Source organism: Leucopleurus acutus (assembly GCF_964270905.1).
Source record: "Leucopleurus acutus genome assembly, chromosome: 4".
Classification (NCBI taxonomy): Eukaryota; Metazoa; Chordata; class Mammalia; order Artiodactyla; family Delphinidae; genus Leucopleurus; species Leucopleurus acutus.
The window spans coordinates 116339417-116362618 of NC_139146.1; the positions used below are offsets into that span (position 1 = coordinate 116339417).

Here is a 23202-nt window from a genome sequence, read left to right on the forward strand (position 1 = left end):
GAGTGAATGTGCTACTCACAAAACTGAAAAATTAGTAACCATGGATTTAGACTAGGCATCACAAGATACCAAGTTCAGCTGCTCTTATGAAGTTCTATCAGTGTTCATATCCTTTGCATTATTCCCTTGATAACAAAGAGGAGAATCTTTCTTCAACAGAGACCGTCAGCTGTGACAAAATCAGGGAAGATTTCTCACTTGGTGAGTGTCTTTTAGAAAATAATCATGGGGTGGCATAGAGGGAGCTATGGCTAAACATCACCCGGACTTGATCTTTTGCCGCAAGCAGGCTGGTGTTGCCATTGGAAGACTGTGTGAAAGATGGGATGTCAAGTGTGTGATCTGTGACTCCTACGTGTGTCCCTGCACCCTGGTGCACATGTGTGATGAATGTAACTATGGCTCTTACCAGGGATGCTGTGTGATCCGTGGAGGCCCCAGAGTTTCAGATGCCTATTTTTGTAAGGAGTGCACCATCCAGGAGAAAGACAGAGATGGTTGCCCAAAGATTGTCAGTTTTGGGAGCTCTAAGACAGATCTCTTCTATGAACGCAAAAAATAGGACTTAAAGAAGAGGTGATTGGTGGGCTGCCTATTTCTCCCCCAATCAATCTGCTGCAGCTGCCAAAAGAAATGCCTACAGAAAGGAAGTGGAGCACAGAGCATCACCTGAATTGCCTATTAGTACACTGGCACCTTTCCACCCTTTCCTCTCTTCTCACCCAGACATGGTAGGAATGGAAAAAAAAGATTCTTCGCAGAGCACTCTGGCAGACTGTATCACAGAAAAATTGATAGGTTGGTTCATGGCGTTCCTTAAATTCAAGAAGCAAGACTGTGTTAACCACATTGAGAAGTTCTGTACACCAAAAGCTTCTAAAACAGGAACGATATATCATTTCAGTCTTCTGTTTGAGGAGCTGACTGTGAAGCTAGCTGCAGTGAGAAGCACGTTCTTGCAGCAGCTCTGATGGCAGTTGTCCTTGATGAAACATCTGCAGGGTGGTAGTGGGCTCTCAGAACAATAAATGTGGGCATTTCATCTTGCAACACCCACCAGGTGGTGCTGGTTCATGTTATTTTTCTTCTAAAAATTGGAAACCCTTAGGGCTTCCCTGGTGGCGCAATGGTTGAGAGTCCGCCTGCCAATGCAGGGGACACGGGTTCGTTCCCCGGTCCAGGAAGATCCCACATGCCGCGGAGCGGCTGGGCCCGTGAGCCATGGCCGCTGAGGCTGCGCGTTCGGAGCCTATGCTCCGCAACGGGAGAGGCCACAGCAGTGAGAGGCCCGCGTACTGCAAAAAAAAAAAAAAAAAAAAAAAAAATTGGAAACCCTTTCTGTTGCTATTGTATTAATAAAGCAGGTGTTTATTTTCTGGTAGTCAGCCCCTTCCCAATTTAATTTTCACTCTAGGAATTTTAGTCACCCAGCAATTTGCGATTCAGAATAAAGGTATTGGGATTCATGCAAAAAGGAAAATAATCATGGTAAGAGAAAGCACTTGTTATGTTTAGGAAAAAAATGTAGAGTTCTTGTTTAAGTATCTACACATAAATTAACCAGTCACAAAGAATAAGTAACATTGAAAGGAACAATACTGATATGTAAGCAAGATGCCAAAAAGCAAGAAATCTAATAACCAGACTCTCAACTCTGTGTGTCTACAGCATCAATTGAATAGTTAAAAACCTGAACATGTAATGGTAAAAAGAATAGACACTCTAAGAATGAGCTAAGCAAAGCCAGTTCATACTTTCCCATGGCTAATTTGCAGAATGGGAAAAGTGCTTTTGGAGGAAGGTAAAAACACATAGCTTGTTATTTATGTATTTACCAAAATTAAAATGAAGGACAATCAACATACTAAACTACATAATACTGACTTTTGCTCTACAGCTTCAGCAGAGACAGGAAGTCTCACCAAACATTCCATCAGCTCCCCAACGTAAGAAAAAAGCGGCCACTTCACTGGGTCACTACTTGAAGGACAGTGTCTCGAACCACAGCAGCCTTTGCATGAGCCACTGTTGTGTGTTAAACCAACTAGGATTTGGGGATTGGGTGTTCCCACAGCTTGACCTAGCCTACCTTGACTACAATAGTCAACTCTAACTTTTCTTTGCCTTAATCAACATTAACTTTTCTTCTGCCTTGCCATAAAATTGATAATTCAAAAAGAGTCGGGCTTCCCTGGTGGCACAGTGGTTAAGAATCCGCCTGCCAGTGCAGGGGACATGGGTTCAAGCCCTGGTCCAGGAAGATCCCTCATGCTGCGGCGCAACTAAGCCCATGTGCCACAACTACTAAGCCTGCACTCTAGAGCCCGCGAGCCACAACTACTGAAGCCCGTGTACCTAGAGCCTGTGCTCTGCAACAAGAGAAGCCACCGCAGTGAGAAGCCCGCGCACTGCAACGAAGAGTAGCCCACGCTCACCGCAACTAAAGAAAGCCTGTGCACAGCAACGAAGACCCAATGCAGTCAAAAATTAATAAATTTAAAAAATAAATTTAAAAAAACTATATATATATATATATATATATATACACACATATATGAGAAGCAGCAAGGGCTATCCTAAATATTTAGAGTTTTAATGCACATTATATTAATTGACATTAATTGGTGTCCCATGGGGAAAAAAAGGGTTTCATAGTCAAGTAATCCTTAAATCCTAGAGAGTTAAAATGTAAAGTCAAATATTAAAGGCTCTGAAAAGTCCTATACCAAAGAATAGATGTAACTGCTCAATCCAGCATTTTTCAGGTAGACTAACAATATTTCAGTGAAAAAGAGCTTGGGAAATGCTAATTCTATTCCCCCCAGTCCCCCAAAAAACTAATTTGCATGCTAATAAAATCTGTATCCAGCTACTATTGAAATTTATTTGCATTCCCTAAGCAAATATCACCTGGTAAATGAAGAGGGTGATAGTCAAGATATACTCAGTATATCCCAGACATCTGTCAGTCAGAATGGACTCCATGAAAACCCCCTACTGTGCCAGGCTGTAATTTTTTATTGCTGGATTGTAGGAAGGTCCAGGATGCAGAGGGCAGAGAAAGGGGTAGGTACTCAGAACTGTGGCTATACACAAACTGGTATAATTGATATTTTACATCCAATACTAACTGAATATCAATTGTGCCTAAGGGTAAGTGACAGATAACGCATTTACTTTAAGATTATGATTTGAACATTTCTTCATCTTCACTTGCCTAAAAGGCCTAAGTCTTGCTTAATAATTTATTTCTGAAGACCTTTTATTTTTCAGTGGGTAGTCAACAAATTTAACAGGTATGGAAGTCCAGAAAATGTTTAATAGGCATCTATCATATGACAGGCACTGTGGTAGATGTTTTCATAAAATTAAACAAGAAAACATGTTTTTCTGTAACCCAGGGCATGTTAAGACATTTAATTGATACATACTTGCAGACTGAAATATTGACAGTGCAATAGTTTAACTGGACATTTGACAAATGTAGTTCAAAAAAATTTTTAAGTCTGTTTCATTGTATTGAAACTAAAGACAGAGCATGAACATACCTAGTATACATTTCCTTGTGTGGAAAACTATTTGGCTTGTTGAAAGAGTATCTGAATATAAGTTTTATTTTACAGGTAAAAGATTCTCCTCACCGCCTGGAATCAACTTATTGAACTCTGTTTTCAATAAGAAGCATTTTTTAAAATTTGGAAATGTTCTAGAACATTACAACATGTTCAGAATGGAGTGAAGCAGGAGTTAAATCAACTAATCTTCTACATCTCCTTAACAGCCAAAAATTCATATCTATCTACCAACAAGATATTTTAAGCCCTGTTTTGGATCTAAACATCCAAGGAAATGAAACATTCATATGATGTTTCAGGACCCTATTTTAAACAGGGTCCCTTGGGTGGCTGAGCTGATCAATAATGACCTAAAATATTTCGTAAAGATCTCAGCCACTATCAAATTTAATTTATGTAAATGAAGAACATGATAAGATTGATCCAAGAATCATTCTTGGCTTTGAGAAAATGCTGCCATCAGTGTTTCTTCTATATCCTTTAAAACGAAGGCAGGGATTTGAGGCGTTATTCCAGAGAAAAATGAGTCCTGGATTTTACCAAATAGTAACTCACTATATTCCTCCATGTTTACTCTTGATTCTTCTTTACTTTACTCCTTAAATTATACTCAAATGCCCTTGACAAACAAGGGAAATATCCAATCTTAATGGCTGAATAGTTCCATCATCATTTATTAATTCTAAGTTTGTTGAGCGCTTTACTCCACTTGGGTTGGCCTTAAGTATCCCAGTTTGTGACTCCTTGGTCCAAAATACAAGGCCAGACTCTGCCATCATAGAAGATGATGAAAAAGTTCTTAATCAGTTCTTGTGGGATAAGCTGCTCAGATCTGTTGTTTTGCCAGTGTTTGTAATCTTTTCTGTTTAAATTACAACTCAGAGTTCAGGAAGTGCTTTCAGATTAAACAGAATGAGATTTAAAATTCTAACTCGGGGGCATACCCCTGACATAATTAGCAGTTAAAATCAATATTGATCCCTATTGTTAGGTGATTACTGAGATAATCCTCGGCTCTAATGCAATATGCTGGGTGAGGCAGTGTAAATTTATGTAATTTATACTCTATTGTGAATTATTTGCCTTTGATTGGATTTATTTAATATGGTACTTCTTTACATCCTTTACAAAGTGTCAGGGAAATACAGTGTGTCTATTTATATAATAAATCAATCATTCCATCACCATTTATTAATTCTGTGTTTGTTGGGAGGAACTGGGATGTTAAGGTAAATTGAATTTCTTATTGACTGAGAGGAAACCAAAAGATAATTAGCTAATATCTTGAAACCTTTCTAAAATGTACATTTACTTCCAGTTAAACATGATGCATTGAACACCTTCTGATACTCCATTTTTAGGAAAGACAAAGAAAAGTTAGGAGAAGACAGAAACAAAATATTGGAGGATGGAGAGCAGATTGACAAGTGATCCTGACTTAGCAGACCTGAGAAAATTTAATCCTAAAGCAGCACTGAAAGAAACTAAAAGCCAATCAATTATTTCCTCAGAATGATTAAAAGACTCAGAAGACTAGTAATATACCTCCAAAAGAGTAGGAAATTGAGCAGGGTTAAAAGCAGGAAGATTGATCAGGAGTCTGCACAAGACTGCTCTAGATATCCTCCCCAAACTACAGAGGACTCTAGATTCAGTCTCTGGAGATGGAGAATGGAAGGGATCATGGGCTAGAGGATACCAGGGACACAGAGAATAAGGGATATCACACTAAAGATAGGATGATCATATAAAAGCCACATATTGAAAGGTAAGATTGCCAGTTTCTTACCCACGCTTTCATCCAGGACTCACATAGCTAGGCTTTTATTTCTTTCCCAACAGGCAGGAGTTTGGGAAATTTCTCTCTGGAAAAACTTGCCAGCTCCAGAGAATGGAGCCACAGGCATTGATGGGGGATTGCAGGAAGAGGCAGAGGCAATTGAAATGGCCTAGCCTAATCATCCTACACTAAAACCTTTCAGCTGACAAATCACACACAGAACTTCCAATAAGAACTTTAGTGCCCGCTTCTTAAATATGAAAAACAGAAAAAAAATTTTTTTCAAATAAACCTAAGTTTGTATTTTTTAAAATGCAGAGAAAAGAAAAAAAAATTTTTTAAAGCCCGTCACTAATGTTCTCTGATTGATAAGAGAAGATACTGAACTGAAAGAAATAAGAGAAGGAGTCTATATGAAAGAAACATTGTCAAAGAGAAACTGCACTGGATAGTTAAACAGGCGAGGAAGACTTTATTCAGGATTATTGCAATAGGGATCAAGGCAATTTGCAGTAGGGAAGAGAGATTGAACTCAACGCCAAATACAGTAGGGACAGCTGGGGATTTAGAGCCCACAGGCAGAATGAGGGAGTCGGCAGATGGGAAATTACTACGAAGAAATTTGTTAGGTATCAAAGGTTGGGGGGATGAGGAATTTGATTGGATACCAAGGGCGGGGGAGGGGCGCGGTTGGGGGGAGTCTCACTAAGCTAGCTTAGCAGGATTCTTCCTAAAACTGGGCTGGCAGGCCATGGAGAGGCATAGTCAAGAAGGGGGCGCAGTGAAGCCTTATCATCATCCAGAAATTAAAAATTAGTTCTTGGGAATTAAAAATATGATAGCAAATGCAAAGATTTTAATATGAGAATTGGGAGATAATAGGAAAAACAAAAATACTATAGAAAATGGAAAAGATAAGAAAATAATCAGATAGGAACTCCTGCTCCTTGCCTAGCCTCCATAACAGCACAGCGATGGGCTGACAGGTTCCCAGAGACACAAAGGAACAGGGCCTTTATGGAGATATCATCTCTCAGAGGGCTGGCCTGCCACTCACTGAAGGTCATCTACATTCTGGGCAGTCAAGATGTGGCTTAGAATAGGTCCAAGAGCGTGCCACACATCCCCAGTTCTCGCTCTCTGTGTATAATGAGCTCCTGTACCAACCCCATAATTACAATATCAAAAAGTCCCCACGGCACCCACCAAAGCTCCTAAGGAATGAATTAAATTTTCAAACATTCAGACATGACAATTACAGCCTTTGAGTACTTCAAGGTTTGCAGGGTAAATGACCCCAGTTAAAGTATTGATTTATTATTTGAAATCTCCCTCCCCTCATTTCTTTTAACCTTGTGTACCAGCTTTCTATTGTGGCTGTAACAAATTACCAGCAACTTAGTGGCTTAAAATAATATAAATTTATTATCTTACATATCTGTAGGTTAGAAGTCCAACACAGTCTCACTGGGCTAAATCAAGGTGTCAGCAGGGCTGTGTTCCTTCCCAGAAGCTTTAGGAGAGAACACATTTCCTTGTCTTTTCCAGCTTCTAGAGGGAGTTCATCCCTCAGCTCATGGCCCCTTTCCATCTACAAAGCCAACAGATCTAGCCCTTCTCAGATCACAGTGTGCCAACTTTTACTTCCCTCTTCCACTGTTAAGGACCCTTGTAATTACAGTGAAGCCACCTAGACATTCCCGGATAATCTCAACATCTCAAGGTCATCTGATTAGCAACTTTAATTTCATCTACAACCACAATTCCTCTTTGCCATGTAACCTAACACATTCACGGGTTCCAGAGATTGGGACATAGACACTTTTGGTGGGCCATATTATGCCTGCCACATCCTTATTAAAATTAATTCCAAAAATCTCCCTTTTAAGAAATGTTGTTCTGGAAACATGCAGCAGTAATAGTTAGTTCAAACATTGCTTATTAAACTGAAGTATTAGCAAGTGGTATTAGATCTCTGTATTAGGCCAAGAATTAACTCGAACTGATACTGGTAAGCCATGTCTATACAAGGAAAGTATAAGAAATAACCATGCATAGGAGCTATGTGCAGCAGTCAAAAATATCAATTAATCCACCTAAAAGAATTCAGCCCAATTTAGAGAAAATAAAAGAAAACAAATGCTACATGGATAGTATGAACACAGTATTGTTCAATTACTGACTCTCAAAGCACTTTACCAATTTGAACTCAGTGAGCCTTCTAGGCTGGCAAAATAGTTAAATCCCTGCAGGTTGGGCCTTGCTCAAAATTTGATTCCTACTTCCTGAATTGATGTTAGAGTTCTATTAAATCTGACTCTTTAGAGTATTAGAATCATCTGAGATGCCTGTTAAAAATGCAGAATCCCAGGGACTTCCCTGGTGGTCCAGTGGGTAAGACTTGGCACTCCCAGTGCAGGGGCCCCGGGTTCGATCCCTGGTCGGGGAACTAGATCCCACATGCATGCCACAACTAAGATGCCACGAGCTGCAACTAAGACCCAGTGCAGCCAAAATACATAAATAAATAAAAATAAATCTTTAAAAATAATGCAGAATCCCAAATGCCACGACCACAGATTGTGACTCAGTAGGTCTAATGGGGGCCTAAGGAATCTATATTTTTAATGCATTTTTAATGCATGTAACAGGATGTTAAAAATGGCAGCATCTCTATGTCAGTTTCAACTAAGGTGTCATATCAAATAGGATCCCAGCAGGAAGCAGACAGCACACTGAAGCTGGGTAACATGAAGAAAGTTCAATAAAGGGAGTATTCACAAAAGATGTGGGCAGATTATAGGGAAACCACAAAGGATGATGCGGTGCCCCTGGTCTAGTAACACCATGGTAACTGCCAACATCCCTAGACCCAAAAACACAAGGGAAGAGAGTTGTTACCAAAATCAGAGGAGAGGAGAGGGCTGCTTGACAAAAAAGCCTTGGTTGAGGGATGCTGGCAGCCCAAGAGAACCCAGTAGGAAGGGAGCCAGGTAATTACGAACCCAACCTCACTCTCCTCCCTTCTTCCTGGCTTCTCCCCAGACTCCCTGTTGACCAAACTCCACATAAAGCCAGAAGGCAAGGGAGTCCACTGGTGAAGTCCAAATAGGTGGGTGTCTTGGGCCACACAAGAGGATGGATAGGGATGGAGAGCAGGTCTGGAGGGACAAAATGAAGGTATTCTGCATAAGCACCAATATAATAGATACCTTCTGCATAAGCACAAATACAATAGATACCAAGCAGTGAAAAACACACCTACGCACCCACCCTTTCTATGCACAGAATTTACAAAAGAAAAATTTCCAACCCGTTCCATGACATTGAATGCCTCATCTGTAAAAGGAAGTAAAATAGAGTCAGAGTATGAAAAGAGAGAGGGGGCCCTCATGAGATCACTCCCAGAACTTGCAGTGTATTCCTGGTCATTGAAAGACAGATGGCTCCACTTACCTCTGAAAAAGTCAAAGTGCCCTGAAGCCACAGAATCTAGTCGGCTAGGGGCTACGAGCTGTCTGTACTCTCAGAATTTATAGGCGCAAGAGATGCATGTGTGTTTCCTTTAGAACAGGTGGGCCACATGGGAGAGAGAGCAGGCCTTTCACCGTTTTAGGTCCTGCCCAAGAAGACCTCCTAAAGCAAGATTGAATGTAAAGTGGACCTCTGAATACAACCAGGATAGTGGGAGAAAAAACTTAGGCTGCGCTTAGATTACATCATGCTTAGTCAGTGAATGGGTCCTACAATATAGTGTCTCTGATTCACATTGTCCGGAAAAAGTTTTCATGAAACACTGCTCTGGACTATTTTAATCTGCCTGGGTATTATAAAATGGACAGGAAAAAAGATGATTCACCATGGTGTTCTTTTTCTTGGCATTAAGATTTGAATGGAGTGGTTAAAAACATAAGTTCTAGATGCAGATTGATTGTAACAAAACCACATCTCTGCCATTTAGTACCTGGCTGATCTTGGGCAGGTTCCCTGGCTTCTTTAAGCACCAACATCACCACCTGCATGTAAAATGACTATAATAATAAACATACCTCCAAGTATGGGAAGGATAAGACAAGATAATCCAGGTTCCTAAACAGAATGCCTGGTACATAGTAATACATAGCAGCTATTTTTATCATCGAAAAGCATATATAGAGTTATTACTATATGTTATAGTTAAATGTTGGCATGCAAAATAACTATAATATACTAGAATAACCAAATTCTAGTATAAAACCCAATTCATCTAAACTCATCCAACTTTGTTTTCATTGAACATTTGTTTTACCCTCAAACACTCAAAACAATAAATACAGACTTTTGATACATGAGGCTTACTTATTGGTTTTGCTACAAGGAAAGGTAATAGGTTACTTGGTTAATAATCATATATTAAGAGCTCAGTTTGGACTAAAAGCTATATTAAATGCAGTGAGAAACATTATTATTCAAATCAAAAATATATGTGCTGAAGGGATGTTGCCCCAATGGTACTTCAGAGGGAATAAATAGCATTTAATAGAAGACTTCCTGTAGGAATTGAGTTTTGAACTAGATACGAATGGAGAGATTAACTCTTATTAACAAAGCTGATGTTAGGAGGATTTTCAGGCAGCGGACAATAGCTTGGCAAGGGTGGTGAACTGGGAAGTAAACAGTCATGAACTGGGTACCACACACAGCAAGACTCAAGAGAGGAGCACATGGGCTGTACTGGGAGCAAAGCAGTGAAATCAGATAAAGAGAAAACCTCTCCTTGCTATAAATCATCCAAGTACCTCGAAGTTCACTGGTGCACAAAAATGTGTGTGGTCAGTAGTAATTTCTATGGCTTCAAAAATGAGAGCTTTCTGAATCCCTCTGAAAATTAAGTGAAAATTGTTATTGTAAGAGAGAGTATAGGTCATTAATGATTACTACTGATAAAAGTTCAGCTATTTCTGTGGCAGAACATAGAACACAAGGAAGACGTTTGGGAATTAATTATATCTTCCTGGACTTTTAAGAATTTCTCAGATTCTTATTTTCTTCTGTGAATCAGGTAAAATTGCTAATACACTTGCCTTCCATGGTGAGGTCTAACAATACACTCATAATAATGATGCTACAGAAAATGCCCTTGGAGTGTGATAGATTTCGGGAGATAATTAATTCTGCTCCCTTCCTTTCTCACTCACCCCACACCACTACCAGCACTACTTCTAATCAATTTTAAACTTGAACAAAAATCTATAAGGTTTCAAATGACCACATGACATGTTTATTTCTATAGTGATTAATTTCCTCAAAAAAAAAAAAGGAAAATTTCCCAAAGTAATTGGATTGGTTTAATTGACACTCTCTAGGTTTGAAGCCAATGAAAACCCTAAAAAGCTTTTTACCTCCTGCATTTCCAACCTGAATGATCTTTAAGATCAAGAAAAACAAGAGGTCAGCAAGAGAAAAGAAAGCAACCCCAGCTCAACAAGAAGACTTAAAAACTGTAAAAATCCCTTTACAATTCTGGTGATAGGGAATAAAAGCAATACCTGAGTTTCAAGCTGATGGTGCTGTATCAGAAATTTTTGAGTAATTTTCATGTTTATAAGGCAGGAGAGCAGAAATTGACTCTTGGCATATCTAAAATGCCTAAAAATGATATATACACTGCCATCATGTTTGCAAATTAAATAATAAGGAAGTAATGTATTCCTAAGCCACAGAAAGACACATCCAGAAAAATTAAATGGTTGCATTAAAATAATCCCACTAGCCAGCCACCTCCAGCTAGGCTAGTTTCTTTTATCACAGTCTAGTTTCCATTTCATTAACCTTTGGGTCAGAGCTTCCAGAAAACTGTTGGCTACGTCTCAAACAGAGAGATAAATGTGAAAAACATTCTGATCAGGGAGGGATTCTGGGAATAAGACAGCAGCCACAATATAGTTTTTAAATCTCCCCAAATCCCCCCATAAAAACAGACAGAGCAACTAGGATACCAAACCCAAAAACTTATGAACAATATTTACATCAAATAGTGACAATTAAGTGATAAGATTTCCCCAGGAACCTGAATATATGAGCAGATTGGGATAAACCACCAGCAGCCACAAGACCTGTGTGGTATTCCCTGCCATGTAGGAGTAAAGAGAAAGAAGCAAAAGTATCTGATGGATCTGAGGACAGGAAAACCCAAAAATAGCCAACAAGTTCTCACTGGAAAACACAGTGGGCCGATGTGAACGCAGTGGCTGAAACTCAGATGAACTCAGTACATTTCCATTTGTAGTGCGATAGGGTGAACTGAGGGGCTGGGGGAGCTTGGTTCCTACAAAGCCTCAAAACTAATCAGACACAGCTCCCTTCCAGAACGAAACCCACAAAAGATAAACTGCAGGGAGGAGACGCCAACTTCAGCAGGACAGGGATAACACAGACGAAAAAAGAAAAGAACAGATAAAAAGTTGAGGTGGGAAACAGACATAAATACAGTTAATTCAGGTAAGGTCATCTGGTCAATCCATGACCATTAAGATGAACCCAGTCATCCAAATCTAATACTTTTTCATTTTTTATCCACATGTTTGTTATCATGTGGGCAAAGACTAAGAATACTAAGTAAAATGAAGCTTAAGAAATGAATAGAAGAATATTACACTTGAATATAGTTTTTTTTTGGCTGTAAGAGTCTATGAGAAAAACAAATGGATAGTTTTATGTCAGAAAACTAAATACCACAAAATATTTTAATGCAACTGCCATTCCACCTTCATGGTATAACATATAAGGGCAACCAACATTTATGGAGGATTCAATCTGTTGCAGGCTCTGTTCCAAGTACTTTACAGGAATGACCTCACTTAATCCTGATAACAACCTTCATTATTCCCATTTTAAAGATGAGGAAACTGAAACTAAGATAAGTGACTAGTCTAAGGAAACACAGCTAATAAATGACAAAGCCAGTTCAAATACAGATCTGCTTGATTCCAAAACCCATTTATTTAACATTTGTTTATTATTTACAATAAAAACTCATATTGTAAAATAACTTGATGTTGAAAAATTAAAACATGGTATTAACAAATAACATATTCCCAAATGGCTAAAATTTACATTTCACTGTATCTCTTAACAGTTTCCATTGAAAAGACATGGATAAGCAAAAAGAATTCCTTGAAGTAAACATATACACTGGTTCCTTTTTTTGTGTGGCATGTGGGATCTTAGTTCCCCGACCAGGGGTTTGGCCCAAGTGCCCTGCAGTGGAAGCACAGAGTCTTAACCACTGGACCACCAGGGAAGTCCCTAGACTGGTTCCTTAAAATAGTCCACAGCAAACGTTTTGCTCATTCACGTCTCCATAGTTCTTTTGCGATAAGAGGACTATTTCTGACTAAAGGGATATGATACTTCCACTCTATATATCCAAATCCTACTTAACCTTCAAATATGAGTTCATTCTCTTCTTTCATGTATCTTTCTCCTATCGCTCTGGAAATTACTTCTATTTCTACTTAATTCCTACAGTAATACTTATTGTATCTAGCACATGGTTTAGCATATAATTATCCCCCAGTAATAATAAGAGTATTTGAAGTAAGAAAAACCAGATTTACCCTTCTGCCTGAAACCACCAAAAAAACAAACAAAATATAACAATGATTTTCATGACACTGGACAGCAGGCAATGAAGAACAGTGATCCTTGAGAGATAAGAAACAAATTAAGAAGAGATCTACATTTGTGCCAGTATACTGCCTTGAGAGAATTTCCAGGCTGCAGCCCAAGGAGAGGGAATCCAGTGGCGGAAGTCAGCTGACTCCCTGGGTTGAAAAGACTGAGAGCCTGGAAAGACCAAAGCAGCTAGAATGTATACAACAGAAAACCAATAAAGAGACTTTCACAGAGAGAGAACTCCAGAGATCTGTAGAGAATCTCTCTAAAAATTGAGCAAGGTACTGATTTGCACATAAATGTGAGGAAATCATCTGAGTCTGGGGAAAGAATCACCTGAAAGGATTAGAAAGAACCATACCTAGAGTTCACCTAAGTCTGAGAATAGTGCCTGTTCCCTCAAGGCAGACAGGGAAACATCACACTGCATCATCGGTCACTGGGTAGGGTACTCAAGAGTGTTGCCTCAGAAGTGGGGAATAATTACCCTAGACTAACACAATTCTAGGTGAGCTGAACAAACTTTAAAATAAGACCAGGTAAGAATAAACTGTTTCCAAATAACTGCAGTCCAAAATAAAGCACAAAAATACTTACAGGAATACAAAATGTCTGGCATCCAAGTAAAAATTACCAAGCATGCAAAGAAGCAGGAAAATATAAATCTTAACGAGGAAAAAAAATCAATCAATTAAAACTGACCCAGAACTGATACAAATGTTAGAATTAACAGACAAGGACATTATAATAGTTGTTACAACTATATTTCATATTTTCAAAAACTTAATAGAGACAGGGAAGATATTAAAAAAAAATACAACCCAAATCAACTTCTAGAGATGAAAACTACAATGTCTAAAAGGAGAAATACACTGGAAGGGATTAATGTCGGGTTAGACGTTGTAGAAGAAAATATTAACTTGAAGGCATATTAATAGAAACTTTCCAAAATGAAACACAGAGAGAAAAAAAGAATTTTAAAAATGAATGGAGACTCAGTGAGCTGTGGGACAACTTCGAGGGGTCTATCATGCTTGTGCTGGAGTCCCAAAGAAGAGGAGATAGGGGGTGAAAATTTTTTAACGAATAATTGATGAAAATTTTACAAATTTAATTGAAATTAACCCACAGAACCAAGAAGCTCACTTACCTCAAGAAACATGAGAAAATGACACCAAAACACATCATAATAAAATTACTCAAAGCAGTGATAAAAAGAAAAAACTTTAAAACAGTCAGGGAAACAGACATATTATATACACAAGAGCAAATATAACGATGACAGCAGATTTCTCATGGGCAACAGGGTACAGAAAAAGACATGGAGCAACATCTTTAAAGTAATAAAAGAAAAATATGTCAATATGATTGCCTATGTAGAAAATATAATGGAATCTACAGAAAAGCAACTAGAACTAAGAAGTGAGGTTTGCAATTCTGCAGGATCAAAGATCAATATACAAAAACCAATTGTATTTTTATATACAATCAGTGAGTAATCAGAAATTAAAATTCAAAAAACAATGCAATTTATAACAACATTAAAAATACAAAATACTTAGGGATAAATCTGACAAAAGATATACAATGCAAAGATGCAAAAGATGTAAAACCTATACACGGAAAACTATAAAATGTTGCTGACAAAAATGTTAAAAGACCTAAATGAATGGAGAGATACATCATGCTTATAGGTCAGAATATACAAAACTGTTGTGAGATCAATTATCCCCAAATTGATCTATAGATCTCCCCAAAATCCCAGGATGCTATTTTGTAAAAATTGTTAAGTTGATTCTAAAATTCATATGGCAATTCAAGGAACCTAGAACAGGCAAAACAACTTTGAGAAAGAGTAGCCAGGGGCTTCCCTGGTGGCGCAGTGGTTAAGAATCTGCCTGCCAATGCAGGGGACACGGGTTTGAGCCCTGGTCCGGGAAGATCCCACGTGCCACAGAGCAACTAAACCCATGCGCCACAACTACTGAGCCTGCGTTTTAGAGCCCGCGAGCCACTAGTGAAGCCCACGAGCCACAACTACTGAAGCCTGCATGCCACAACTACTGAAGGCCATGCACCTAGAGCCCGTGCTCCGCAACAAGAGAAGCCATCGCAATGAGAAGCCCGTGCACCACAACAGAGAGTAGTCACTGATCTCAGCAACTAGAGAAAACCCGTGTGCAGCAGCGAAGACCCAATGCAGCCAAAAATTAAATAAATGAATAAAATAAAATAAATTTTAAAAAAACAGTCAAGTGAGAGGATCTGATTTTAAAAATTATCATAAAGCTACTGTATTCAAGATAGTTTGGTGTTTGCACAAAGGTACACAAATAAATCAATGGAACACAGTACAGAGTTCAGCAATAAAATTACATTATGTGAACAACTGATTTTTGTTTGCTTTTGCCACTTCCAGTAAGCAGACTTACCAGTGAGGAGAGGGGAGGTGGGAGGGGGAATATAGGGGTAGGAGATTAAGAGGTCCAAACTATTATGTATAAAATAAGCTACAAGGGTATATTGTACAACACAGGGAATATAACCAATATTTTATAATAACTATAAATGAAGTATAACCTTTAAAAATTGTGAATCACTATACTGTACACCTGTAACACGTAATATTTTACATCAACTATACTCCCAATTTTTTTTTTCTTGGCCACTCCGTGTGGCTTGTGGGATCTTAGTTCCCCAACCAGGATTGAACTCGGGCCCTCACTGTGAAAGCACTGAGTCCTAACCACTGAACCACCAGGGAATTCCCTACTTCAATTTTTTGAAAAAGAATATTACAACCAAAAAATATAGAAAAAAAAACAGAGTAAATAGTATGCACTTGCATAATACAATAAATACATAGGTTTAACTTAAGGGATATTTTTGCTATTTTCCCTATAGATACATTTGGAAGACAAAATGTCTGAATTGCTCTAAAAATTTCCCCATATTCTAAATAAAATACAAGTAATCTTATTAATTTTTCAAAGAAGGTACCAAAACTGATTTCAAATGTTTCCAAATGACAGTCAAACCAAGATAAAAATAAAGAGAAAAATAAAATTAGCAATCCAATGTGCAAGAACAAACTAAGTAGCATCTCAAACTATTAGGAAGGGAAATAACACCTTTACCAGATAAAATTCTTCTAAGCATCATTTATAAGGGTGGCTCATATTTTATCTCAGAATTTTTACCTAGAAGCCTCAGGATTTATTCTTCTATACCTTGCTACCTTTCCCAAATGTTTTTTCAAAACCATGAGTGGACACTGAATTTAAATAGTTAGTCCAAAGATAATGAGGTAGCTGTTCATATTTGGAAAGTACTCCAAAGTCACTCAGAATTTTAAAAAGGCTTTCAAAATATTCAAATGTGAGAAATGATTCAAAATTTTTTTTAATTTCTTTTTCCAAAAGGATTTATAGCCCTCACCAATAGAGTTGTTACAAGCTGATGAAATCTCATCACTGCACCCCCAACAAGGAAAAAAAATCTCCATATAATTTCCTATGTCAAAAGGGTTAATGAAGACTCATAATTAAGAAACTTCTTTTTCAAACTGAACCCTAGAGTTTTGTGCATTTAACACTACTGGGGTCCTCTAGGTTTGAAGCCAAGTTTGCCAACCTGGCATAGTAGAAAAAAACACATGGATTCTTGTCCTGATCAGCCTTTACAAATGATAACAGATTAGGTAAGTGAGTTTGCCTCTCTATAATTCTGCATTGAAAATGGGGGCATTAGTCTGGAAATTTCTCATGTTGACATATGACTATGTCTAAGACGGCAGGCTTTCAGCACCATGGACAGTCACAACAAGGAGGAAAAGGACACTGACTCAAGCAGAAAAACTAAGTGTTGTTTTAGAAGCCATTGTAGCAAAAGTTCACAGTTTTACTACTTCAAGTTAATGTGGTACTTATGATAATAAGAAAATCTTTCCATTTTCATTTTTTGTAACCATCTTTCAAAATTATGAACATCTTGGAATATAACACAATTTGTGAAGAAAATCTCTGTATCTATGAAGTGTTCCAATGAATAGTAATTGAAGATTTATACAGGAAATGCCTCAAAAGATGTAAATATATACACAAAAATTAATAAAAAAGTGAATTAAAAGTACATTAAATCTTATGCTCTTCAATTGAATATTGGTAACTTGAAAATAATGAACAGTTTCAACTGTATCAACTAAAAATGTCAGACACATACAAATATTGTTAATCAACTTAAACAGTGTTAAAGTTGTTATCATAACATGTCTTAGAATTTACCATCAAAGTCATCCTAAATTATTTTAGGGTCCAATGCCTTCCCCAAAGATGGCAAAATCACATTCTAACACTGCTTTCTATCTACCTCAATATTTAAAAGCAAATGAAGTCAGGTTAAAAGAAAGTCAAATCTTTCAACAATAAAATTACATTATGTGAACAACTGATTTTTGTTTGCTTTTGCCACTTCTAGTAAGCAGACTTACCAGTGAGGAGAGGGGAGGTGGGAGGGGGAATATAGGGGTAGGGGATTAAGAGGTCCAAACTATTATGTATCTTATGTCCTTAAGTATGTACATTCATAGAGTCTAATATTTTTCAAGTTTCCTTGGTGATGGGGAAAGAGGAAGTTCTACGGAAAAGGTATGGTGTGGCTTTATGAATTTATTCATTTGTTTATTAATGCTACAAGTCTACACTAGGAAATACTGCCATGTGATGGGAATCTAACAGTGAAGAAATAAACACGGTTCTTCTCACTAATACTGAGCTTCTTTCTAGGACAGTAACTCCACATTTGTTGCAGTGTGGAATGAAGAGACTGAATTTGGAGACAGCAAGAAAGCCTGTTGTATCTCTTCTAAGGAACAGCTTTCTACTCTCACTATACAAAAGAGAAAGACAGAAAAAGAGGGAAAAGGGGGAGTTAACTGTGCATTTTCACAAGTGGAAGTTCTTACCATTTTATAAAGAAGAAAGGAAGAAGGAAAAAGACACAGATATGCATATGGAAACTCCCCCAACTCACAGATATGGCCCGATCTGAGGCCTGCAACCTGTCAGATTTACATTCCTCCACCTTGGGGTCAAATGAGGAAGAGAAGTAATTTGATAGGATGAGCAATAAGGTAACATTGAATACTCACCCCAGACGACTATGGCGTAACTTTCTATTTAACTTTCTTTTTGGAGGAAATGTCATTATCAAAATACAATTTTTACATATGGATAAGCATACAGATGACTGTCATCTTTTCAACAGATCTGTTTCTCTGAAGCCTCCACCATTCAAAAGATAATTAAGCCAACCATTTTTTCAAAAAAAGGACCCATTTATGATGTTTTAAAGGAAATGACATATATTTGCATCACACGGGGCAAAACTGGTAGTTCAAAATTCTAAACTATGCGTGTAATATGGTTAGGTGCAGCATTATCCAAAAAAGCAGAACTAAAGCAAAGACCATCCCAGCACATTACAAAGGTACAAGGAAAAATAACACATCTAGTTGATGTGAGTCACCGTTTTTATGGATCAAAGCCCAAAAACTGAAGCCAACAAACCGCTTATATTTATTAATTTTCAAGGTTTTATATATAAGAAAATTGATGATGTTTCATAGTAAAATTGATTTAAATCAACCTATTATTGATTTGTTTACCTAAACAGTTTCATCCTTTAATTTTTTGAAAAGATAATATTGAATTAACAATCCAATTTTTCTATATGCAAACCTAAATAGAAAAAAAAAAAAACCATCACCATACTCACACACAATGTATAGCAAAGTAATACTCCCACTGTGTGAGCCATCTAGCCTAGCAATTATGAACTGGATAAAACAACAGACTAGACTGAACTCCCTTATTCCTGAAATACTACAAAAACATCTATCATGATTTCATTTATTTATTTACCAAATATTTACTAAGTAATTATCATTTTCCCTGTCCACTATGCAAAGAGGTAGAAGAAACTATGAAAGAAATATAAGTTTTCACCCTTGACATAAGGGGCTTGCACTTTAACTGAAGGGGTTATCTTGCAGGTCTTCCTAACAGTTGACTGACGCAGGATATTTTCTCCTGGTTGTTTTCCAGTTGGGACATAATCTCTATCCCATGTAACAGCATTAGGCTGTTATCTTAAGAGCAGAAACATTGATACCTTCCATATAACAACTACAGCAATTCTCAGGGTACACACACCACATACACAGTAGAAAATCAAACAGTTTTCTATTGTATGACAGTGTATGAGAGACCAAGCTCCCCCCAAACTCTTTTAATAATGAACTACATGCAAAATTAGGATTGTTTTCTGAGCATTTTCATAATCCATCACTCAACACAAGTATAAATTATAGTTTCTGAAACTAAAAGTACTATACAGCAAAAAAATTCCTTTATGAATAGACCAATTCTAAAACAGTATTAACACCTTCATAACATTGTTCTATTTAGCTGAACTGATATGACAGATGAATTATTGCAAACTGAAATTCTTCACTTGCACTTAATTTCCTGTTTAAAAACAAATCAAAACCCACAACACTATGCTCAAGTACACTTCTAGCTCATTACAAGCTGACCAATTAAAGTCAAATCTATGTATTCTGCTTAATGGAAACTAAATTTAACTGTTTTCCACAATTTGGAGCAGTAAAACCACCACTAGCCTTACAGTCACAAAGGATGGTTCAAGACCCAGCTTTGCCACATACTAATCAGCTAATCTTGGGCAACTCATCTAACTTCTTGTCACTTCAGATTTCTCACCTGCAAGTTGAGAAGCTGTGATGCAATGCATTCAGCTTCCCACTCCATCTCTAAAGGCTCTACTGTTTTAAGACTCTGGCATTTACTGAAGCTCTAATAACATCTCATTCGACCCAAATGACATTCCATATAACTACAGTCACAACCAACACAAGCCACGTCTTTATATGTCATTCTTGTGAATTCACCCACTTTTACCTGAATATGTAGAAAGCTACAGACCATTTCTATGAATTGGCAGAATTTTTTACAAATGAGTAATTCAGACCGTCACTTTGACCTTTCAAGAGGAAGTTGCTATTGTTCCTCTATCATTCAGGGTTCTTGTAGAAAACAGATGACATACTCAAATTGGGTAATTTAAGGAGAGTTAAGTAAAATTTTACAGAGATGCAAGAAGGGTGTAAGAAAAACCACAAGGCATGGTACAATGTCTTGGGACTAGTAACATACCCAGTTACCCCCTTAAAGTAGCAAGAAAAGGGAGAGTTGCAGGAAACTAGAGACAGACAGGCTATGTGGAGAGGACCATCTTACAATAGCTCTGATCTTAGGTACAGGGACACAACCAGCTCAACGTGACCTTGCAAATGGAGAGTCAGGGTAATAAAAATCTTGCCCTCACAATGTCCACTCTCTCTAATTTCTAAGCAATGCTCCCCACTGGCCAAACTCAATTAGATGCTGAGGCCAAGAGAACTCTGGGGTTGTATTTCATACAGGTTGATTTCCTGGAGTACACAGTGGAGAAAGATCAAGAACTAAACATGCAAAGGGAAATAGATTTAACACAATCCTCTTCCCTCTAAGAAGGCTAGATTCTCATAGAGTTACACTAGTCCTGTCTTTGCCTGAAGCTTCTTTAATGGTGTCATGAGTACAAACTACTGTCTACAGAATGAACGAAATGGGCTGGATCCCTTCCAAATCCTGACATGTATTTAACATTCAGATAATCTTTATTCTATTTTTAAGGTCTTTATTGGAGTAAAACTGCTTTACAATGGTGTGTTTCTGCTGTATAACAAACTGAATCAGCTATACATATATATACATCCCCATATCTCCTCCCTTTTGCGTCTCCCTTCCACCCTCCCTATGCCACCCCTCTAGGTGGACAAAAATCACGGAGCTGATCTCCCTGTGCTATGCGGCTGCTTCCAACTAGCTATCTATTTTACATTTGGTACTGTATATATGTCAATGCCACTCACTCACTGCATCCCAGCTTACCCTTCCCCCTACCCGTGTCCTCAAGTCCATGTTCTATGTCTGCGTCTTTATTTCTGTACTGCCCCTACGTTCGTCAGAACCAATTTTTTTTTTTTAGATTCCATATATATATGTGTTAGAATACGCTATTCTTCTCTTTCTGACTTACTTCTCTCTGTATGACAGTCTCTAGGTCCATCCACCTCGCTACAAATAACTCAATTTCATTTCTTTTTATGGCTGAGTAATATTCCATTGTATATATATGCCACATCTTCTTTATCCATTCATCTGTGAATTGACACTTAGGTTGTTTCCATGTCCTGGCTATTGTAAATAGAGCTGCAATGAACATTGTGGTACATGACTCTTTTTGAATTATGGTTTTCTCAGGGTATATGCCCAGTAGTGAGATTGCTGGGTCGTATGGTAGTTCTATTTTTAATTTTTTGAGGAACCTCCATACTGTTCTCCATAGTGGCTGTATCAATTTACATTCCCACCAACAGTGCAAGAGGGTTCCCGTTTCTCCACACCCTCTTCAGCATTTATTGTTTGTAGATTTTTTGATGATGGCCGTTCTGACTCATGGGAAGTGATAGCTCATTGTAGTTTTGATTTGCATTTCTCTAATGATTAGTGATGTTGAGCATCCTTTCATGGGTTTGTTGGCAATCTGTATATCTTCTTTGGAGACATGTCTATTTAGATCTTCTGCCCATTTTTGGATTGGATTGTTTGTTTTTTTGATATTGAGCTGCATGAGCTGCTTGTATATTTTGGAGATTAATCCTTTGTCAGTTGCTTCGTTTGCAAATATTTTCTCCTATTCTGAGGGTTGTCTTTTTGTCTTGTTCATGGTTTCCTGTGCTATGCAAAAACTTTGAACTTTCGTTAGGTCCCATTTCTTTACTTTTCTTTTCCCATTTCTCTAGGAATTGGGTCAAAAAGGATCTTGCTTGGATTTATGTCATGTAGTGTTCTGCCTAAGTTTTCCTCTAAGAGTTTGATAGTGTCTGGCCTTACATTTAGGTCTCTAATCCACTTTGAGGGTTTTATTAGTGTATGGTGTTAGGGAGTGTTCTAATTTCATTCATTTACATGTAGTTGTCCAGTTTTCCTAGCACCACTTATTGAAGAGGCTCTGCTTTCTCGATTGTATATTCTCGCATCCTTTATCAAAGATAAGGTGACCGGGCTTCCCTGGTGGCGCAGTGCTTGAGAGTCCACCTGCTGATGCAGGGGACACAGGTTCATGCCCCAGTCCGGGAAGATCCCACATTCCATGGAGCGGCTGGGCCCATGAGTCATGGCTGCTGAGCCTGTGCATCTGGAGCCTGTGCTCTGCAACAGGAGAGGTCACAACAGTGAGAGGCCAGCCTACTGCAAAAAAAAAAAGGTAAGGTGACCATATATGCATGGGTTTATCTCTGGGTTTTCTATCCTGTTCCATTGACCTATATTTCTGTTTTTGTGCCAGTACCATACTGTCTTGACTACTGTAGCTTTGTAGTATAGTCTGAAGACGGGGAGCCTCATTCCTCCAGCTCCATTTTTCTTTCCCAAGATTGTTTTGGCTATTCGGGGTCTTTTGTGTCTCCATACAAATTTTAAGATTTTTTGTTCTAGTTCCATAAAAAATGCCATTGGTAGTGTGATAGGGATTGCATTGAATCTGTATATTGCTTTGGGTAGTATAGTCACTTTCACAATGTTCATTCTTCCAGTCCAAGAACATGGTATATCTCTCCATCTTTTTGTATCATCTTTAATTTCTTTCATCAGTGTCTTATAATTTTCTGCATACAGGTCTTTTGTCTCCTTAGGTAGGTTTATTCCTAGATATTTTATTCCTTTTGTTGCAATGGTAAATGGGAGTGTTTTCCTGATTTCACTTTCAGATTTTGCATCATTAGTGTATAGGAATGCAAGAGATTTCTGTGCATTAATTTTGTATCCTGCTATTTTACCAAATTCATTGATTAGCTCTAGTAGTTTTCTGGTAGTATCTTTAGGAATCTCTATGTATAGTATCATGTCATCTGCAAATAGTGACAGTTTTACTTCTTCTTTTCCAATATGGATTCCTTTTATTTCTTTTTATTCTCTGATTGCTGTGGCTAAAACTTCCAAAACTATGTTGAATAATAGTGGTGGACAACCTTGTCTTGTTCCTGATCTTAGAGGAAATGGTTTC

The 23202-nt window shown here is 37.9% G+C and overlaps 1 protein-coding gene across 1 annotated transcript; it reads left to right on the forward strand.

Annotated features, from left to right (window-relative positions):
* Window positions 1–247: 247 nt before the first annotated feature.
* LOC309961185 (PHD finger-like domain-containing protein 5A) lies at window positions 248–562 on the forward strand (the record flags this gene model as incomplete). Its single annotated transcript, XM_082838195.1, has 1 exon — window positions 248–562. One exon carries the CDS (start codon window positions 248–250, stop codon window positions 560–562), a length of 315 nt encoding a protein of 104 aa, XP_082694321.1.
* Window positions 563–23202: the final 22640 nt, after the last annotated feature.